Here is a 22,975-nt window from a genome sequence, read left to right as displayed (position 1 = left end):
AATTTCTAACTTAATGTTGCAGGTGGTTATAATATGGTGAGGTGGAATTAAATTCAATTTAATAATAAAATGCAGTTCAACTTGAACCTGCTGAAAATAAATTCTGCTGTCACTACGATCAGACAGAGACAGTAATTTTGGAGTGAACCTTTTCTCCAAGTGATGACTAGTATACCCAGAATCCAATAACTGTGCCATAGTTTGGAAAGATGTTAGACCGTATGAAACAACAGATAGAATGGCAAATCCATGCAAACAAGGTCTCTGATAAGTACTATAGGTTGTATGAGAGCAAAGTGCTGAACCAAAATAGTAAATATTTCGAGTACCGAGTTTAATTCTAATGCTGTTTAAACGATCTACTACCTCTCTTTGCGATGTTGGTCGGCTAATAATGTAGGATTCACTTCACCTCGGTGGGGTAGGCTAGCAGAAGTCGATTTATTATTTGATTCTGCGGGATACCCTCAATGACAGAATTTGTTACTTGATAAGAAAATCGACCACCATTTACCACCAGAAGAAATAATAATCTAATGATAGATACTATACTTGCTACTGTCTGACTATTGCAAAACGGGATGTGTCCTGAATGATCAATGTGTGTCAGTCGAGAAAGAACGAATTTGGAGGTATAATGAAGTAAACCCAGTTTAACAAAACGGTAAAATGGATATATTGTGAAGGATGTATTTTTACAACAAATATTGAATAAATTGATGAACAGATTATGTAAATAATAGCTTTCAAATAGATACAGAATGAAGATTGGTTGACAACAGATTTGAATCTTTAAATTATAAATATTATATAAAAAGTTCGGTACTCTTCAATTAAACAAAATAAAATAGATAATAGCCCTTAGGAAAGGGTCATAAACTGAACTAGTTAAACAAGGAAAAATAAGTTAATATGAAGTGGTGATTCAGAGAATAGAACAAATTAATAATCAAAATTACTCTCAGGGTGTGGTTTCGCCTAAGGAAAATAGACCTTTTGGCTAAGTACAGCGTGGATAGTTAAACTTATTTAATACTATAAAATTTAATTATGATAAATTTTGTACCCTTAAAACTATAGTCATGACTTTTCCAAATGGACGAATTTATACGCTGTACAATTTTCACAGATTTATGGGGATCCCCTTTTATATATTCGAATAACTTACATAGACTTTTGTTTCCGTTTTTTGGTTTTTCGAAATATATTCGGCCGTAGAATATATCATTCCAGCTGGGTCCTTCCACGTGGCAAAAAATGTTGAACAGACTTCACTGATATAATTTCGGGATTTATTTAAATGGAATTTAAAATCTTAATATCACAATTATTATAGGAACTTTGGAACAACTTTTAAAAAACAGAAAAACGAAGATTAAGTTACATTGAACAGAAATTAAAGCTTTTGAACAATTAGGTACGTGGACTAGGTCTGCATCCTACCGATGATCCTTGCAAAATGGCCTCGAGTCTTCCTCTTCTAATTTTCACTTCAATTTCTCCTTCAAATTTTATCTCGCCAAATTTACATATTAATTCGGGATTGGTCCGATTCTGTGACGTAACCAATACGCCGAATGGGTGGTGTCACTGTGTCCAACTTTAAAGCTTTTAAAATAGGGCGAAATTCCTGATTTTAAGTTGTTCCAAATTATCATTTAGTTTTTTATAATACATAAATAAATAATAGAATTTGTCTATGATGATATGCATTCAAATTGGCTTCAATGAACAGCTAAGGATTATAGAACATAGACATGCTTGTATAACATAAAGTAGACATAATATAAGAATATATATGCTTATAACAATAACGAACACCATAATAAATAAATATTTCTTCCTATTTTTTTTTTTTTATATTGTTTTTTTATATGCTAGAATATCGACCCTCAATCGTTATATATGGCTAAGCTAATTTGTTCATATATTTTTAACAAGTATATTTTTTTTGGTAGTTCAAATAAATAAATATTTGGGCTTATTTGGCCTAGAAATGAAAGTATGAAAATGAAAAATCTAATAATATAATTTTTATGATCGATCTTTAGTCGAACTGCCTTCTCAATTTGCTACTTGTTAATGAGCTAGCCTTGGTTTGTTTTAGGGTTATGTTTTTGTTTCAAAACTAACCTTCAAATATAACTTTACTGTTCCAATCCATAGGCATATAAACATATACGGTTTTTTCCATTGACTAATTTTTTGGAAGGTATATAATTACAGATTTATTTATTTCTTGCTTTGTAAGTTAGATAACAGTCGTCTATCTACCTCAGATAAGATTGTATTGTTTCTACGGTGATAGAAATTATTCCGTTCTCGTACTAGCCTATGGACAAATTTATTGTGTATATTGAGGACTGTACAATCATTGGTACATCACAGAGTCCATGGATTGCGGTAATTTTAAATGCAGTTTAAAACTGAATAATTTAGGCAGATTTTCAATTTTCCCGAAACAATGTATTTTTGATGACTGATTCGGGTGTAGAAGTTAATTTCCAGCACTTTTTGTCTCTTGCAAAAATCATCTACAATGCACCGTTAACAACATATAGACATTTTGCGGTAATTTTAAATGCAGTTTAAAACTGAATAATTTTGGCAGATTTTCAATTTTCTCGAAACAATGTATTTTTGATGAGTGATTCGGGTGAATTTCGAAGTTAGAAGTGAATTTCCAGTACATTTTGTCCTTTGCGAAAATCCTGTCAGACGTGCCGTTAACGTGCTACTGACGTTTAAATTTCTTGAAAATTTGTATTTGATCATGGAAAATTCTAAAAAAAATCATGTACGATTCTGCTCATATTGTCAATCTTATCCTAGAATTTCAAATTATTCTATTCAAAATTGGAAATGTTATACCACTTTTTCAAATTATATCAAAGTTTATGGGGAAAATCGTGCAGTATCTGAACTATACACACTTGAACTTTGAATGATTTCAATTCAAATAATAATTACTTCTACTATCTCATTACTTCTAAATCATTAACCCGCACCTGAAATATCATTTTTTTTAATAAGATTGTCAATATCATTAATTTTGAAATTCCCACCATCCATAGGTCTACTATGGTATCGAATTAAAATATCAATATATTTTTATACTATGAGATAAACGTATCGAAGTTTCAACAATCGATATATCAAGCAAACAAATTCCAACATTTTTCTGGGGCAAACTGGTTTTATTGCATCAAACAATGTAGAAATTAGGACAGTATTCCACTCTTACTTATTTAAAATATGTAATTTGAATAATGCATTCCCAAACAAGTTTGAAAATATATAATTATAAATAATTGAGTATCAATGATATATCGATATTTTCATAGTAGGTTTATCGATAGTGGGTTTATTGTTAATGGGAAGGCGGTTGTTGGTCAATGCCGAGGGAATGGGCCAAATGGCTTTGGGTTCGGCATTGTAACATTTAGATCGTAACGGTTTTTTTGGTGTCTGTTGTTTTGTGATTTTTGTGAAAGATCAGGTTTAAGGTGAGTCAAGTGATTTGGTTTTTATTGATGTACTGTATAATGGAAGAATACATTTATTATAGTCCTAGATACTTAGACTATATTTATTTAAATGATAAACTTATTGAAAGACTAGGCACATAACCTCAAAGCCTCATAACATAGCCTAAATGAATTATTTATGGCATAATTTTAATAATAATAAAAGTAAGCCTCTTAAATCTATCAGTGCTGGGAATGAATGTTTATTATTCCAGGCAGACACATTCCAGGGGAATGCTAGCACATATAAATTGAAATGTGTAACAAAAATGTCTTAACTTTGTTGTAGTTCAGTCACTGAATCATTGTATATATTTGAAAAAAAACACTTACTTTTCTTAGAGTATTGGGGAATGAATTTTACCCCTGAGGAGCAAAATATCCGCCTGATGAAGCTCCTCCTCAGGAGTGAAATGCATTCCTCAATACTCCAAGAAAAGTAAGTGTTTTTTTTTCAATTATTATAAGTAACACAGTGTCTAAACTACAACAAAGTTTTTGTATAGAATATAGTGTCTCGTCATGGAAAGCAAGATCAATTTCAAAAATATCTTTTTAGCCTAGATAATTCATGTCACCACATAGGTAGGCTACTAACCTAATCTACACTCATCTTAATATACCTAATGAACTCAATAGCAATATATGACTGTGGATAGATAGATTAGATGACTAATGGCTAGATAAATTTTAATGGAATAGTGAGCATTATTATAAAATATCTTTATTTTATACTTCGAATAATGTTGAATAGTTCATTTGAATTGATGTAACCTAGTAGATATCATTTAATTGCTTATTAGAATTTATTCAGTTGTTTGCTGGTGCGGCAGGATTTATTTAGACTTTTTCAACAAGCAAGTGATTCATCTATTTATATTTATAGCTCTATTTCTTATTCCAATTTAGAAAAACTATAGTTGTAGTCCTCTCATTTTAGCAATATATATTTTATATAATAAGAGAGAGAGAGACTGTGTGTTTGCAACATGTGTGTTTTTTCAATTTTCCATTCAAGAAATATTGTTTGAAATATGTTCAATTATAACTAAACTTTTGTTCCATTTCTGATAGGAGCTGTGGTGATAAAATTTTCCAACACAAAAGAAAAAGACATGGAAACAGTAATCAAAGACTGGCTGAAGTCTTCAAAAATTCGGTTTACCAGCAAAGAGAAATCTAAGTAAGTCTCAATTTTGATAATTTTAAAACAGAATGAGTCATATGTATGGGAACCTTTCAATAAATTAGAGACTGTTGTAGATATAATACTGTAACTTTCAGGATATGTTACTGGTCAAATACTCTAACTTTTGACATACAACTGAATTTCAACCCCTTCATAAGGGGTTGACTAGGTTCAGAATGTATAATATGGTGACTTAAGAGTGTTGTAACTCGAATATTTTTAATGTAAACGCCCATTTTGTGGTAGATTATTTCAAAGGGCTTTTTAAAACAAGAAAGATAACATAAATTAAAATGTACTATGAAAATTGAATCCAAAACTGTGGCTGATTGAAGTTATAGTTTGTAAAGAAATGAAGGGTTGTAATTCGAATATTTTTAATGTAAACACCCATTGTGTGATACATACTTATAAAGGCCTTTTTAAAACTAGAAATATGACATCAATAAAAATCTTCTATGATACTTTTATCCAAAATGGTGGCTGATTGAATTTCATCAATTATTTCTTTAAAAACTAAAACTTCAATCAGCCGCCATTTTGGATAAAAGTATCATAGACGATTTTTATTGATGTCATCTTTCTCGTTTTGAGAAGGCTTTCAAGATATGATGTATCACATAATGGGTATTTACATTCAACATTTTTGAGTTACAACCCCCAAGTCACCCCCTTATGGGAGGTTGAAATTCAGTTGTATGTCAAAAGGTGGAGTATTCGACCAATAACTTATCCTAAAAGTTACAGTATTATATCTACAACAGTCTCCAACTTATTGAAGGGTTGAAGACTGTGATGTTTCGAAACTAAATTAATTTTTAATATAAATTATTGTTGTTTCTTCATTTTATTAAAGCAAAAATCTCCCTATTGGCCATCCAGACATTTATGTTTTTTTCCCAATGGGTGATGCAAGGCTATAGTGAAGTCCATGTTATAATGGCAGTGTAGGAAGAGAGGAAAAAAGGGTTGCCAGATCTCAGCCTTGCCACCCAAACAGCTGATACTGGTATATCTGATGAATTTAACTGTTCATTATTGTTGAAAATAGTTAATCATATTTTATTTGTCAGAAAATATATTTTTTAAAGATGTGATAATAAATTTTCATGATTGAGATTAAATATTTGTCAATTAGTTGAATTTCTACATTGTTGATAAACGATGTGGCAGCATCGCAATGTGTGAAAGAGCCATCTGCTTTGTTGAACGATAGACAAGGATAGCAACACCATTGCAAATCACACACTGCCATTATAACGTGGACCTCACTATAATACAAGCAAATGGCTGATACAAAGTCAAAAAGCTGAAAAAAGAAGCTTACATGAAAAATATTTGAAATTTGTCAGTTGTTGAATGATTACAAATCAAAATGAGCTTTCTTTTTGTAATTATAATGTCCAGCTGTTAGATTCCATATATCACCTACTAGGAAAAATCCATTTGTCTGAATAGGACTTGATGGTTCAATTTAATTTTTATTCTGTTTTGTGTAAAATTATTGTAAAGTTAGGGTAGAGAATTTACTCCTCATTATATTGTGGTTATTCAAAAGTTTTATAAGATTTATAGATTTTTAATGTAAAAAATAAAGAATTGAGAAGGTTATTTATTTAGAATTATAAAGGTAATCCTTCTCTATCTTTTCACAATAAAATATTGTAAAAATGTACTTTAAAAAACGTTATTTTCATGTGAATTTTTGGAAATTTTCATGTGAAAGAAATGACCAAATGTGAGACAAGAAATGTAGAAAAAACGTTTTATTCATGTTCTTTTCTGAGAGTTTTTACATGTTCAGTATAACATAAGAATGTAAAAACAAACAAAAAACGTTATTTTCAAGTTTCAGTTTCATGTACTTTTCACATGAAAAGTTGGAACATTTCAACCTTTTTTTTCACATGAAAAAAATGGTGTTTTCTCGACTTTTCCACCAGAATATGTCGTTGTAATGTAAAACTGTGCTTATAGATGGCTATTGATCTGTATTGACATCAATACAGCTGGTTATGTATTGATATCCATGGATATGTATTGATTTGTATTGATATCAATAGGTATTTGGGCCAATACACATCAATACATATCCATGGAAATGTATTGATGTGTATTGGCCCAAATACCTATTGATATCAATACATTTTTTTTATTGATCTCTATTGATCACTTCCACTAGGGCGAAGTAGTAGATTTCGTTTCTGGTCTCTCCATCGGGGCTCAGCCAAGTCCATTTTCTTGTCTCATGTTTCAGGAAGAATGAGTTCATCAAATACATGTTTTTACCTTCCACAAATTCGAATACACATTAATACATATCCATGGAAATCCATCCATGGCATATCCATTGAATAGTCGTCCGCCTCGCTCATTCCTTTCACCGTATCCATACCTCCCCACACATCTTTTGCCTCTGTTCTTACTAATTTTTGGATTCATATCTCCCATAATGATGTTGAATTTGCATGAATCATTCTCAAGAGCTTCTTCCAGTTCTTCATAGAAGTCTTCAATTTTCTCGTCTGATGACGCTGAAGTTGGTGCATAAACTTGTATCTGTTTAGTTCTCCCCTTTACACGTCCATGCACTTCCCAAATTAAGACAGAGATTCGGTGTGTGTACTGCTTGAAACTCACAATTTTCTTCTCTGATGTCTTGTTTATTAAGAATCCTGTTTCTCCTGTTGCGCCGTTTCCATTAAGATAAAGAATGAAAAAGACTAAGAAATTGTCAAAAAACCACTGATTTATTAATAATTAGAAAGACCGGTTTCGGTTATTACACCATTGTCAATCTCTGATAAACTAAAACTAAATACAAGAGCAGCAGAATTTATACTAGTAGGCGAGTACTGCTATTGGTTAAGGGCATGAACGCCTGCCATTGGCCTAGCTAGACAGAATCCTCCCCCTCAACGGTGTGACAAAATGGCGGCTTAAGCAACAGAATCGCCATGATAAAAAATTCTCTTTTAGTACAAAATAAGAACCAAGAAAACAAGTGTGAAAGATAATAAAACAAATATGTAAATGGAAAAACTATTGACTAACGTATGCTTACAATTTTATGATAAAACTAAATTCGTAGTGTTGTATTGGTTGAAATGAATCTGGTCATTTAAACTATACTGGGAATTTTCCTTAATTACTCTTGTTATTTCTAAAGTCTCTAGAATATTCAAAGATCTGCCTTTGTTATTAACATGCAGAAACTCAACATTCTCCTTAACTATGAACTTGTGATTATTTGTTATCAAATGTTCTGCAAAGTTAGATTCCCCATTTTGTTTATTTCAATCTCTGATGTGTTCTTTAATTCTACTTTTGAAACTTCTACCAGTCTGACCCACATAACAAGCATTACAATCATCACATTTAAGTTTGTACACCCCGCTTTTATCCCAAATATCAATTTTGTCTTTACTCCAGCTAAATAGACTATTTAAAATCGGCTTGGTCTTGAAAGCAACATGAAATCCATTTCTCTTCAATTCCCTACCTATCTTATCAGATACAAGGCCTAAATATGGGATTGTTATCCAAGTCTTCTCTCCTCACAGTTTGAGCCTACAAAGCTAGAATTGATTGAAATTTGTCTATTAATTTTACTCAATAATCTGTCCACCATACTTTCTTCATACCCATTTGTGACAGCTATCTGTTTAATTTTAGTGATCTCAATATCAAAATCATGATGGCTCATAGGTATTGTTAGTGCTCTATAGTCCATGCTATTGGAAGCAGCAAGTTTGTGAGAAATAGGATGACACGAATGAAGAGGAATGATAACATCAGTATGGGTTGGTTTTCTGAAAATAGAAAACTTGTGAAAACCAGTGCTATGATCTATTCTTAATTCTAGAAAATTCAATACACAATCCTGTTCTACCTCTACAGTGAATTTTATACTCTGATGTAATCCATTCAGATAGGAAAGAAAATTGTCTAGTTGTCTGTTACTTCCTTTACATAAGCAAATAATATCATCAACATATCGAAACCAGTAAACAATTTTATCTTTGAAATGACTATTTTCAATGATTCTACTTTCTAACTTATCCACAAATAATTCAGCTAGGAGTGGTGAGAGGGGTGACCCCATTGCCAACCCCTCTCTTTGTTCAAAAAATCTATTGTTAAATTTGAAATAATTATGCTGAGTGCATAACTTCATCAATCCTATCAGTTCTTCTCTAAGTGTATGATCATTTATAGAGGCTTTCATTATTTCCTCAGCTCTTTCAAGACTTTCTCCCACCGGAATGTTAGTGAATAAATTAGTAACATCAAATGACACAAGTTTATAAGATGATAGAACAGGAATATGCTTTATATTGTTGACCAACTCCAATGAATTTTTAATACCAAACTTTGGTTGAAAACCTGTTAATGACCGAAAGGTGCTATTCAGTTTGTGAGCTAATTTAGAGCAGGGGGAATTAACAAAAGATACCACTGGTCTTATAGGAACATTGATTTTGTGTATAATTTAGGTTGACCGAAAAGTCTAGGTGGATATGGATTCATAACTGTTAGATACTTAGTTTCTTTCTTGTTAAATAATTTGGTGGTGGTGGTCAACTTATTTCTAATCAAGCTATTGATTTTGATGGTGGGATTGGAGTTAATCTCAATAAAATTGTTATCTGCAATGAAATGGTTTACCTTACTTAGATATTCGTCCTTATCCATTATTACTGTAGTGCATCCTTTGTCAGCTTTCAAAATCATCAGGTCATTGGTTTTCATCTTCTTCTTTAAATTCTTCATGATGTCTGCCGTTTTTGTGATCTCTGGTCGAAGTTCCCTTGTCTTTTCTTGAAGAATTATGTCAGCACATCTGTTAGTTATAGTATTTTGTTCTTTGAGGCTTCCTAATTGCTAGTCGTTCAAGTTGTTGGTTATCCAAATAGCTATGACTACTGTATTTGTTACCTCGTCCTAGTAACTCTGTCTCTGAGGATGAAAATTGGACTTGTGAGAAATTAGCTACCCTATCAGCAAAATTGTGTTGATGTTGAATGATAGGCCTATTATTTAGTGTCGGATGATGATATTTGAGAAGTTTCTGCAGTTTTTTTGTTTTGAGTGACTGTTTTCTCACTCAATCTCCTAAAAAGTTGTTCCCTACATTTGTTCTCTAGGAAATCCCACTCAGCCTTGTGTAGTTTGCTTGCCAGTTGTATGTGGAGAATATAAATGTAGAAAGATAAGCTATCCCTTATTTTATACCAGTGACTGATCTCCTTCTTAATCCAAAATTTCTGGGCGGTTTTTATGCTCTTCTGTGCAATAGTAACAAAAAAAAATTAAGATAAAGCATTTTATCGTCTTCCATGATGACACACTGCTCCCCATCTCTTCTTACTTCTGGGAGTCTTACTATATTCCACTCAATGTTTTCTAGCTCCTGTAGCAGCTGCTCTATCCTCCAATTAGCGCTTAGAGACCTACAGTTGTATGTGATTATTCTTATATTATCTTTCTTGTTCGCATCTCTATTTTGTTTGTTTCCCCCAAAATAGTTTCCCGTTTGTTCCCTTTCATTTTCCTTAGTTACAATTGCCGTTACGATCCGCGGTTACTACTGTTGTTTTGATGTACCTTCCTTTTCTGGATTATTTTCTTTGATTATTAAATTTCTCTTTCTGTACTCTTCTTGTTTCCTCTCTTTTTCCGTTTGAATATCATTTTCCAGACCTTCCACCTTTTTTCTCAAAGTTTCAAGTTCCTTACTGAAGCTACCGGTGATTCCATCAATCTTCGTCTCTAGACTATCTAGCTTTTCCAATTTTTTCAGTATCTCGTCTAGTTTATTATCCATTCTACTTGAATATTACCGGTACGATAAATGTTGATGGTATTTGAAAATTGTCGCCCTTATATACTTTTCCCTATTACTTTAATTGCTCGATTCTTGATTTTCCAGATCTATTAAACAGAAAGATATTTCAACTACGAAACTGCAACATTCTTTGATAAGACACAGTCGAGAGGAATTTTTCAGCAATAGATAAAAAAAGATAAAATTTTTTCAGGCTACAAAGACATTTGCTGGTTGAATGAATTCGCCTGGCTAGGTAGGAAGTCCAAAGTCCAAGTCTTTATCTTCCGCTCAGCCCCTACCCAATTGCAATTCATCTGTAAATTCTAACCTCACTTATTAACTATTCTTTTCGAATCGAGAAAAACATACAGAGTTTTCTTATATATAGACAGTATATAGGCTCGTGAAACACAGTGTCTAGTAAGGTTCCGTTACATGCACAGAGATAGTATCTCACTACACTTAAAACTTCCGAAATTTACTGTTAAACACAGAGCTCACAGAACACAACCTTTCACTTGAATTTCTTATCTCGTACTCCCTGTAAAACATTACCAGTGACAAAATAATCTAATTAAATACCTTTACTCTATGACATTACCTACTAATTGGCGTTCTTTTTTCATGAAATTGTTATTATTCAAGTTGCCATACTTGAATTAACGAAACTTTTGACTATAGTCGAGTGGTAGTAATGTTATAAATATCCACACAGAAAATGACCACTCTTACAATGTAGGCTAAGTTTTGTAGGATAATAACGTTTTTTTTCCAATTAAGGATTAATATAAGGTTAGATTAATTTATTTTGAATATTCATATATATATATATAATATCGCGGTACACCCTACTTATTATGTTATAACTTATTCACCTACTGTTATCTCTTTCTTATTTTGTAATTTGGATTACACACACACACACCACACACACACACATATATATATATATATATAATTTATTCATAAGTTTTGTAGTATAGGTAGGATAATAACTTTTTTTCAATTAAGGTTTAAGACAAGATTATATTAATCTATTCATATTTGAGCTTTTCAATTGAATTTTTATTTTAATTTCAATTTCGTTTATCTTCACTTTGCATAACAATACATGTAAATATATTTGATTTTTAACAAATTAAGAATTACATTTTACATAAAACAGTACAAAATAAGAAAATTGATTAAGTGGAATTCCCCCAATAAGATTATGCGTCTGAGTTTGGAGGACAGTTCCAGCAAGCAGTAATATTCAATAAGTAGTCACATGGTATTATATTCACATGGTGATATTCATTATAAATTACAATATGAGTAATCCAAATTACAAAATAAGAAAGATATAACAGTAGGTGAATAAGTTATAACATAATAAGTAGGGTGTACCGCAATATTCCAAATGGAAGAGCAAGAGCACCGAAAACCGGCGATAATGCATTATCTTATAAGCCTGTATTATATTTTGAAATTCTAAATATATGTAAGTGAGGTATGGATGGATATATAAATGAATTGAACCTTTCGAAAATTAATGTACAAAGTTATCCCTCAATGAATTTACTCTTCTTCAGGTGTAAGGTGAATGAATTAGCTTCAGCTCCAAACCAGCCTATGCTGGCGAAGATCCATTCCACAAACGACTTTTCACCAACGAGCCATTTCCTACTTTAAAGAGTAATCCAATCAAATGGTCGTTTTTCAACTTTGAATTTGTAAGAAATTTGTGATATCTTCCCTATCTTCACAGACTTGCTTATTCATAGTTGCGTATCTTGTGCAACACTTCAGATAAAAATCCGAAAAGGAGTCGAGGTTGTAGAGAATTTTCTCCTCTTTCCACTCCCATGAATCATACTTCTGATTTCAATACCGTTCAAAAGTTACAGCCAATTGAAAAAATGATGATTTTTATTTTCTCATTTTTCTTGCGATTTTACTGTTATTCAAGAGTCTCTAAAACGAGTACAATACATGATAGAAACTTGCGATTGGTCTCAAATAGAAGAGAATTTCATGCTTTATAAATTGAGTTAGAATCCATCTTGCATCACTGTTTATCATCGAAAATCTGTTGAGACTGAGAATGAAAAAAATATCCCAAATTCCTCGATTTTTTCAAACAAACGTATCTTACTTCACGTCTATATTTTTACAAAAGTCATTTACCTCACATGAAAGAGGAGATTCTGTTCTTCAAATCAAGACCAATTACCATCTTTTATCATTTAGGGTTACTGAGATACACAGTTTTCAATATATAAACTGGGCATTTCCTTTTGTATGGGAATATGGGTTGAACTACACTTAAGGTGGAATTTTCTACTTTTTTATCAAATTTCGATTTATTCCAGACAACTTATTTAACATAGGTATTTAGAGTCTAGTATGAGCTGGATGATGATGATGGTGCTAGAGATGAAGAGTGAGTTACATTGCCACACTTATGTGATTTTTCTTTCACGTGATGTGTGATTTTTTAATCATTGCCAGGAAAATGTCCAAGTTGTAAAGGGTAGAAGTTGTAGAATTGAATAATTTAAAAAAAAAAACATTAAAATAATACCCCTTTTTTGAAAACTTATAGCTCTGGAACCAAAAATGGTAGAATCCTGCGTGACCACTCAATTTATTGGAAATCTTATCTTTAATTTTGTAGAGAATGCTTTTTCTCAAAAAACTCAAGGTTCTCGAGATTAATGGAAAAATTGAAAAAGTTCGAAATTTTGGGAGGTTTTGGGGGTGAAACCGCCCTCTGGCGTGTTCACTGGCAGATCAGCTAATTCCAGATACGAATTCGGCAACTCAAAATATGTATAGAACCGTTGAGAAATATTATTTCGGGACTGTTTCCTTGAAAACAACCATTTGACTGGAGGGGGCAGTGAACTCTATACTAACTGGAATGGACTAGCAACACAAAGAAAGTGAGGCAGCTGGTAAAGATAGGCAACCCACATTGCTGTGGGATTTGTCATTTTGTAACACATTGGCTCTTATGAGAAAATGCTGATGAGTCTCGTGGCAGGTTGGGTTGTAAAGCCAACCTAACTTGAGTGGACTGTATGGTGTGAGAAACAGAATTTAATAAAAGAACTAACACTTGTCTAGTTCTTGCACCACAGACCCAACAAAGTGCCAAATTGAAATTACAACTGTTATACAAATTGTAATTAACTCTGGAAGCTAGAATGTTTAAAAAGAAATTAAACTGTAAACCTGAAAAATGTAATAGTTCCAAGTTGATACCTGTGATAATGATTTTTCCAAATAAAGACAAAGTTGTACAGAAACAATGACTGATTTTATTTTGCCTTTTTTTCATAGGCTTAGAATAGTTCACAAATGACAAAATGTTTACTGATGATGGAGATATAAAAAGGGCTGATACAATAAAACAAATGATTATGGATAAGTTTCCAATGTAAGTTAGTATAATTTAAATACAGAAGAATGTATCTTGAACAGTTTGACTTCTAACAATAACTGAGTTGAGAAATTTAAATAGTCCTGAATTAATAAATTAATGAAATCAAATAATTCAATAGATAAGCAATTGTCTGTGAATTCACTTTCACTGTTCTTAAAATTATTGTTCCTGAAAAAATGAATGACAAAAAAATGCTAGAAATATTACACAGTATTCATGATTAGAATCAACCATGGATCATCAATAAATTCAGAATAAATCTCAACAAATCATAACAGTACTTCGTATGATGTGAGAGAACACCAGAAGCAACTTGGCTAATGTGTAGAACAGAGCAAAGACAGCTATAATGTCTGAATTGAAATGATTGATATTTAAAGTGAAAACATTGAAAGTTCCTAGAATTATACATATACAGAATTACTAAATGTGACTTCAAATACTTGAAGTGGCAAAATTGTTGCACAACAGACTTCCAATGTTGTGATAAAAGGAGAAAGAGACTCATAAAAAAGGGGTAAGTAGAAATTTCAATGTAACAAATAAGTAGCAATTTAAAACGGAATTAGAATATGATCCTGATGCTGAATGCAGCGGACACGGTGTCCTGATGCAGAGAGAAGTATTGTGGCCTACAAGTCACTGTGACTTGTAACCGAACCAATCAGACAAAGTGCCAAGAGAGCAAAAATTGAACTTACATTTAAATACTCATGAAAACAATTTTTTAGTGTTCATAGTAATTTATGATGGCAGGAAACATTTGAACTTTGAAGATAGAGTTTGTGGAAAATTAGTTCTGCATTTTTAAAGTTGAACATGAGGTGAAGTAGCACTGACAGGTTAGCTTTAGGAACGACGAAGATATTGTGGAGAGAAAAATTCCCACAGAGAAACTTATTTGCACATAATGAATAGGAGAAGTTGAAGAACACTTTAGAACATTAATTTCAGGTGAAAAGATAAAATTACTACATATTTGAAGAAATGAAAGAGAAGCCTTGAACCTAGCCTAGGCAACTTTCTTGTGTGTCGACAGGACCGGATGTTTCGATTGTAGCCAACCGATGTAAGATTGAAATATTGAAAATAAAAATGACACAGAACAAATGCAAAATGGCTCGAATAATTGCAGAATATGACGGAAACTGCAATATAAATTACTAGAACAATGGAATGAATAAAATACATCAGAAAATCACATCTTAAAATCTACAATAAAGAAGTAGACAAAGTGTGTGACCGACAACTAGCACTAATAAGCAAATAGCCTCAGAGCGGACAACTTACGAACTAAAGGAGCTTGACGCCAGAATGCAAAGACCGAGTTTTTACAATGCATTGCACAGTTTTAATTTCTATTTTATTTCTATATTGTATGTCTTATTCCATGAAAGCATTATTTTTCCTTTATTGAGCAGTTCATTGTTAATTTTTTGAGAGAAAAAATAATGAAATAGGATGAATATGAGTAAAGAAAAGATTTTTTTTTTATTTGTGACTGCAGTAGTTTTAGTATTGTCAACTTTTTACAAGCATGGGAATAACTTGTGGGCCAGATTTCAGAGAAGCGTATTATTTATTTATTTTTAGGTATTCAAGAAGGACAAATATAAACTGTCATGAAATGATTGGGAATGAAGAAATAGGCTCATAGTACTTATTATTCCAATCCCGAATTTTGTTCATACACAGTCCAAAGGAGGGCTGTGTTTAATTGAAACTATTAAACACTGTCTTATGTTTATTTTGATAGGATATAGTATTGTTTTTTGGATTATATGATTTATTGTTATGTTAAAGGAAAGATTTATGATTTATTGTTTAAGGAAAGATCTCAATTTAATAATAAAGGCCTACTTACATGCAGCAGGCTACGAATTTAGAATTATGTAGGTGTGCATTGGTGTAATTTCAAATCATGTAAGAGTGGGAGTTTCAGAAATGAAGCAAATAACGAAGAAATATTTTATTATATGACTATGATAAGCAAACAGTAAAATATGCTACATAATTACCAGAGTGAAATGAATAATTTGAAATTGAAAGGTTTCAAAAATTAATTACAATTCAGCTGATCTCATATTTTTCACAATAAAAGTAGGTAATTAAAATAAATTATGTTGACCCATGATGATTCAATAATACAGGATTATTAAATAGGGTATGTAATGATAGCAATATACTATAGTGAGACCCACGTTATAATGACAGTATTTGATTAACTTTGATGTTGCTATCCTTGTCTATCATTTGACAAAGCAGGTAGTACTATCCTATTCTAGCTCCGCAACAATGCCAAATTTGTTTTTGACAATTGTAACCAATGAATTAAGTAAATTAAGTAAATTAAATTGGCTGTCTCCAATGAATTAAGTAGTACTTTGCTTTGATTGATACCAGTATTTAGATGAGTTATTTGTGTAGAGTTACTATTCTGTCGTTGATTTATGGAAATAAGTTGACTATTGTTCCAATCTACTGTCGAGGCTATGTCCTGTGTTTTAATTACTACTTGCTCTTGAATTTCTTTTTGACAATCGGCTTTAATGTTTGTTGCTATTTCTTGAATTTGCGAGGTGTTTTGTACTGTTAGGTTATCTATTCTTTCATTTAACTCACAAGTAACTGTATCTATTTTTGCTGCTATGCCGGTTGTAATTATTTCCTGATTTCCATTTTCAAATCTATCATAACTTTTAATTCTCCCCTATAACTTTCTGCCTTGCTGTCAATAGTGCCCAATTTACTGTCTACCGCTTGTATGACCCCTTTCATATCTCTACTCATCCTTACCGATGTATCCTCCAATGATTCCTGCAATTCCTTCATTTCCGCCTTTATATCCTTCTTTACTATTGCCATTGTTTTTTCTAAACTGTTAGAAAATGACTTGAGTAACCCCTCTAATATAATCTTCTTTCTTGTTTCTTGGGAGATTTCTAATGATCTATCACTGATCCCAGGATTCATGACGGTGATTGGAGATATCTGGGCGGTGGACTCCATCGCACCCCCCTCAGCGTCGACAACCGCTACTACCGCTACTTCCGCCATCGGCAGTGTGTCTGCTACCTCACTTTGCGCGGACGAAGAGAGACTCATTTTAAAAAGGATAAAGTGTCAAAGATTTTAAAAAAAGTGAAAGTTTTGGCTAACAAAGCCTCTAAGTGCAGACCACAAGATAGGACTGTATAAAAGTGAAATGTTCACAAAGTTTTCCTAATAAGGAGTATCTCAATCTCATATGACAGGTATTTATTAATTTGAATTTTCTCCATTGCTTACTTATTGTAGCCTATGATATTCTCAAACTGGCTTATATTTAAATTATTAGTGACTAGACAAAATTCAGCAGTTTAGGCCCATAAAACATTAAAATACAATTTCCAATAATAATAAAATCTTATAAAATAATTCTCTCTTTGCTTAAAGCTGTTGATTCTCAAAAAATAGTTTTTCATACTTGCTTGCATTCCCCAGTAAGTTCTTACTATCTATCATCCATTCACAACAAATCTCATTATGCATTGACTTGTCTATAATTATTATCAGTGATATATAGTCTTGATTTACTCTCAATAATGATTTTATGAGCTCTGTTCTCATCACCAGTCCCACGTTGAATGCAACATGTTTATGTCAATGGCGCATCACCAGCCTCACGTTGGGCGCAAATGTTTCTGCTGACGTTATTTTTGTGAATAACGGCTTGCCTGGCTTGGCTGCAGTCGGTAAAGCATGAGTAAAAAATTATACAACTTTGGTTGTGGTTCTTAGAATACAACTTAGACAAAATTCTTATAGGCTCGCCCAGGTGCTCCCGCAGTTCACTGCTCTTGTACAATTTATATAAATCTCTGGAACGTATTATTTCCAAAGATTTGATTATCAATGCTAAATATTGCTGACTAAACCAACTTATTCGGTGAAGAACAAAGTCGGATGGTAATTTTCTTAATATTTCAATACTGATAACTCAATAAATAAATATGAGATTGGTCATGCATGGAAGTGGAGAAATAAATAAAGGATACACCAAAAAAAATTTGATACATATATTGTACAAGAAATATCAACAAACAAGTAAATGTAGAAGTATATAGAGCAACAAGCGAAAATAATAAAAATAAGAACAAATATATCAAAAGTAAAATATCACAGATTAGCTCACTAGTTTTCAGTTCTTTAGCATGAAACGTTGCCATGTGCTTTTGAATCATTAATCGTATGCATTTATTTTCATGCAGCTCAGGTATCGACTTGCTGCTGCTTGTCGATTTAAAAATCCCAATATATATCTTCTTTCAGTGTTTTAGTTTTACTTAGAATTGTATTGGAGGGTTAAGTGTAAGAGAGGGCCAGCTGCGCCCTAACTTCGCCCTCCTAGGTTTTTAATAAAGGCAGCTAATCAATCAATCAATTCTTTCCAAAAATAATAAAATAATTAACTGATAAATCATAAATCTCAAATATAATAATATGTATAGACCTCAGTATATTTCTCAATATATATATCTCTCAACCTAGCTCCGCAGTGCAGGCTGGTTGCTTGGCTGAATTGGACTAGGCGCTGAGACAGCAAATAATAGCAGTGTTGGTGGCAATGCGAGCGGCCACAGTAACATCTTCCACCCAGCAATGGTCGGCGTAGTTCCGCCTAGCGGACAGACAAAAGATCAAACCAGTCGGTTATTTGATCCCTCCAGCCAGGCTCAGCCAAGCAGCCGAGACAATAGAACAATGGAGTGGCGGTCTTATTCGTGTTCATCAGCAGTTTTCTTTCTCACGATTATTTTGATTTCTGTGTGTCAATAATAACTCCAGTCACCAGTAAAAAGTCCCCAGAAACGTGATGTACTACCATATTAATGACTTTTCATGATGATTTTAAATTATTTAAAAACATTGTTAACATTCTGAGTCTTCAGGCTAAACTTGGGGTCGCTGTGAACGAATCTGCAATCAGAATTTCTGTATCACAAAAAATAACGAAAAAAATCCAGCTGTTGATCTTTCAGCAACCGTTAACAGTCATCCTGCAATGCGGCCGAAACACTTCCAAGCCAGACACTCATCTCGAATGACAACAATGCCAAGCTGTAAGAAACCATCCTGCACTGCGGTGCTAGGTTCAGGGCTTGAGGTTCGGCCTCTGGTGGAATCAGATAGATTAATTTATCCAGTGAACAAGAGCTACATATTTATCTTATAATTTGCTAATAAAATAATGATTGAGTGAGCATATGTACATTATAATATTAAATTTAAATACTCCTCTAATCTGTGCATCTTTAGATATATAAATTTGATACAACTCCTATCCAATAAAATATGTTTTTGTACCTTTTTAAGACTTGCGCAAGTTTCACAATAATTTCAATATTTATAACCTTTCGACAAGCTAGCTTTTTATATTTGTTTCACTCGAAGCACTGAGGGCGCCCTAATTTTATATATTTCGATAATTTATCACTCACATGCTGAATTTTCACAAGACGATGGTGGCGATCCGAATTTCCTGGTCATCCTGGATTTTTGGTGGCCAAAGTCGTCCTCTCCAAGGGAATAAATAAATATCTAATGACTTAAAGACTTTCAAACATAAAATTTAACAAAGGGACTTGTGCTCTATAAAATTTAGTGTCATTCCATGGTGGCGTCTGGCCTTATTTTTCTAGAATCCTATTTCTGACTTACACATTTGCATACATTTAAATATTTCACTACTACACCATTTAAAAGGATCAAATGGTCCGTGCTAATCTACTAAATTATTATCTATATCCCAGGTATTACATTTTATAATTACTCGGACCATATCCGATACATAAACTGAGTAGTGATAATTTATAAATTCTTATCATTTATAAAAATATTTATAGATTAATTTGAATCGGCTCTCTATTGCTGCCCATCGATTACTGTAATTTGATTGGTTCATGCTAATTCACTAATGTATCCATGCGCCTATGAGTATCCTACTTCCTTAATATTCTAATTTATTTTTTTTTGGTGTATTTGTTCATGCTCATTACAGGTAATAAATAATTTTGGAATTTATAAGTTGTTTTTCCCTCTACAACAATTAGCCATGTGCTTTTCAAAACCTCTAGTTGAATACTATTTGTTTACAACAAATTTTTGCCAAGGTGTCTGGCTGGATTTCACATTATACGGCTTGATCGATTATTAGGTTGCCAATCAGTAGGTATTAAAGCCTAACCTCAAAATTTCCAATACTTTATATAATATAATAAATAGCAAATAAAATTATTTTCTATTCGGCTGTTCTAATTTTAGCCATGGTACCTGTTATTATCTAATCTTTCACTTGTTGTTATCGCATTTGGCGATAATAGAATAGCTGTTTTGCTCCAGACCTATAAAATTCTTCCAATTAGCGATTTTGCTTGCTTATCGAATTTTAATATGTTACACAATGTAGAAATATAATTGATTGATACAGAGAATAGGCAATGCTGTTCCTCTATCTTAATCCACTGCCATTATAACGTGGACCTCACTATAGGTATTCTGATAACATTTCAAATTAGTGTGGGAGTTTCAGAAATTATGAAAAGAAATCTATGAAGAAACATTTATATTGATTGTATTATAATTATGACCATGTGATAAGCGAACAGTAAAATATGCTAAATAATTATTATAATAATTGTAAATTGAACGATTTGATTCTTCGTATGGCATCTTCCATTGACGAGATCTTGGTGTCCCTTCTCCTAATTTTTTGCCTCAAAGTTTTAACTTTTCGATTCATTAAATAATATGTTCTATCAAAATAAGAAGGTGTCTGTGTCAAAGAATCGTTCTTATTTTGTTGACTTGATGTTCCTTGATCTGTATCCATCATTTCCTGCCTTGATGTTGATAGCAGATCAATATTCATTATTTGCTGGCTTGAACATGAAGGCAGATCTATAGAAATCTCTTCTTTGATAGAAGTTGATGGTGGCGCTTCCTGGAATAAACAAGGATATTGGACATAAAATGAAAGTTAATTGAAGATTTAATACTGAATGAGCAAAATTTATAGAAGATATGAATATTAAGCCAACTCTGCAGGACTGCAGCATATTATTGTTGTCTGTATATTTACATTTTCTTATAAGTCATAAATGATTGAATATGGTAGGCCTATAAATAAAAATATTAATCTGAGCACACTTATAAATTATTTTGTCACTATATGCTTTGGCTATTAATGCCATTTTCAAGATTAATACTTTTAGATTTAATACTCAGATTAATATTTTATTTATACCAAAAGTGGCCCTGAAGAAAAAAAACGTTTCAGCAAAAAGACAAATACCAGGCTGCTGAATTTTAGACAGTTGGAACCAATGTCTTAAAATGTTTGAATCACACGAGATTGGCCAGAAAAAATATCTTGTTTAGGACGAGATTAAATTCCTCTGAATATTAAGAAGTCAGAAAATAATCCACTCAACTAATGCCACTCAATAATATACTATACAAAAGCAAATAGCATGAAAGTGGAATATTGATCTTACTTCTTTCATAATTCTCCTTCTTCGCTGGGACACCTTCTTCAATAGATGAGATGGAAATGAGAACATGCTAGGTATAGCATCTGGTTTCAGAAGTTTCTGAGTCGATCCTGGCTTTTGTAAATAATCAGTAGATAGAAAATGAGCACCACAAATTCTACTACTTTTTGATGGTTTCCAATTCTTTCTTTTAATAGCTTCAATCCAAAGCTTAAGTAGTTTTGGTCTTTTGAAGGGAAAACTGAAACAAAATAAAAAATATTGTAAACGTTTGTGAATGGTACCTATGTTTTGGTATTTTGAAAAGTTAGTTACCAGACGTCTGAGAAGACTTTTTGGTATTTTCAGCATGCACATCCCTAACCTAACCAAACCTAATATGGTACCTGATGTGCCCCTATCAAATAAATACCAAATCCATTAATGTATTTAAAATTCAGTTCAACATTACTAATTAAAAAAAATATTGTCAGATGATCAACCTTAAGGTTCTAAAAGGAATAGGGTGAGTATATATTATCTTGAAAAATACCAGATGTGCCGCACTTAAGTACCGTAAATCAATATGTACTGTAACTTACCCAAAACAATTAATTTACGTTTCTGGTTTTTGTAGGGAAACATTCACAATTTCTGCATCAGATATTATTTATTCTTTTTTGAATAAGGATTTATTTGCTCTTCAACTATGTTTCTTCATTTTAGATGCTATAAAGTAGGCCTAAATTTTCAATTAACATAGAAACTATCACAGTATACTAGGAATATAACCCAATTTGTTGTTTTATTTTTGGTCAAATAAACTGATCAATATAAAAAGAAGTATTGGTAATGTATGTAAAACAAAAAGGTTTCTTCAAATTAATTAATAGAATAAAAATGTTTGACTTACCTGTGAAATGGTATTTCATTTCCTTTAACATGCCCATTCTTGCATTCAAATGCAATACAATATATCACCATTTTTCAGTCATATTTTTATTCAATTCCACGCATTCTATGACAAATACATCACAATATTTAAGAGAAAAGGTTGTGATCTGATACTGATAGCCCTATACTCATTCAAATCCGTTTTTCAACTTCAAAAATGAAAAATCGTACTCAAGAGCTGCAACAACCTGCTTAAATGTATGAGTACGAGAGATAAGGGAATCCCACACGGTATGCCTGTCTCACTCACTCTGCCTTACACACTTTCTGTTGTAGCCACAGAGAAGAGGCTTTGTGTTGTAGCTTAGCATTAGACAGCCCGTTCCAGTTAGTATAGAGTTCACTGGTAGGGGGTGGAAGCCAGCATCTCTCTCTTGCAGAGAGCTTGAAGCCAGTTTGACGCCATCTTGCAAAAGGAAAAATAGGCGCTAGATTCAAATTGGGCCTTCTCTTATAGCACTGCAGTAGTAGTTTGGGGTACGCGCCACCTTAGTCTTCCAACACACCCAGAACCTGACAGGAGTGGACAGCGACTAT

General features: G+C 32.4%; 1 protein-coding gene and 1 long non-coding RNA gene across 2 annotated transcripts; one reads left to right on the top strand and one right to left on the bottom strand.

Moving 5' to 3' along the window:
- The first annotated feature begins 3,239 nt into the window (after positions 1-3,239).
- LOC120354951 lies at positions 3,240-20,281 on the top strand. Its single transcript, XR_005573330.1, has 3 exons — positions 3,240-3,506; positions 4,602-4,710; positions 16,940-20,281. It is a non-coding gene; the product is annotated as an uncharacterized LOC120354951 (long non-coding RNA).
- Positions 20,282-20,561: 280 nt separating this feature from the next.
- On the bottom strand, positions 20,562-22,503 carry LOC111052523 (THAP domain-containing protein 1-like). Its single transcript, XM_022339235.2, has 3 exons — positions 22,398-22,503; positions 21,509-21,746; positions 20,562-20,955 (listed from the first exon to the last, which is right to left on the bottom strand). Exons 1-3 carry the CDS (start codon positions 22,466-22,468, stop codon positions 20,641-20,643), a joined length of 624 nt encoding a protein of 207 aa, XP_022194927.2. The 5' UTR covers positions 22,469-22,503; the 3' UTR covers positions 20,562-20,640.
- Between the last annotated feature and the right edge of the window lie 472 nt (positions 22,504-22,975).

This window comes from Nilaparvata lugens, chromosome X, assembly GCF_014356525.2.
Source record: "Nilaparvata lugens isolate BPH chromosome X, ASM1435652v1, whole genome shotgun sequence".
In the NCBI taxonomy this organism is placed as follows: Eukaryota; Metazoa; Arthropoda; class Insecta; order Hemiptera; family Delphacidae; genus Nilaparvata; species Nilaparvata lugens.
Note: the sequence above shows the minus strand (reverse complement) of the source record. Positions and strands in the feature narration are given on the sequence as shown.

Bases quoted from the DNA above. Each gene is read 5' to 3' on its own strand.
- LOC111052523 (XM_022339235.2), bottom strand. From the start codon at position 22,468: ATGGTGATATATTGTATTGCATTTGAATGCAAGAATGGGCATGTTAAA. The intron at 21,747-22,397 runs GTAAGTCAAACA...ATTTTGTTTCAG, and splicing joins AATGAAATACCATTTCACAG to TTTTCCCTTCAAAAGACCAA. The intron at 20,956-21,508 runs GTAAGATCAATA...TGTTTATTCCAG, and splicing joins GAAGGAGAATTATGAAAGAA to GAAGCGCCACCATCAACTTC.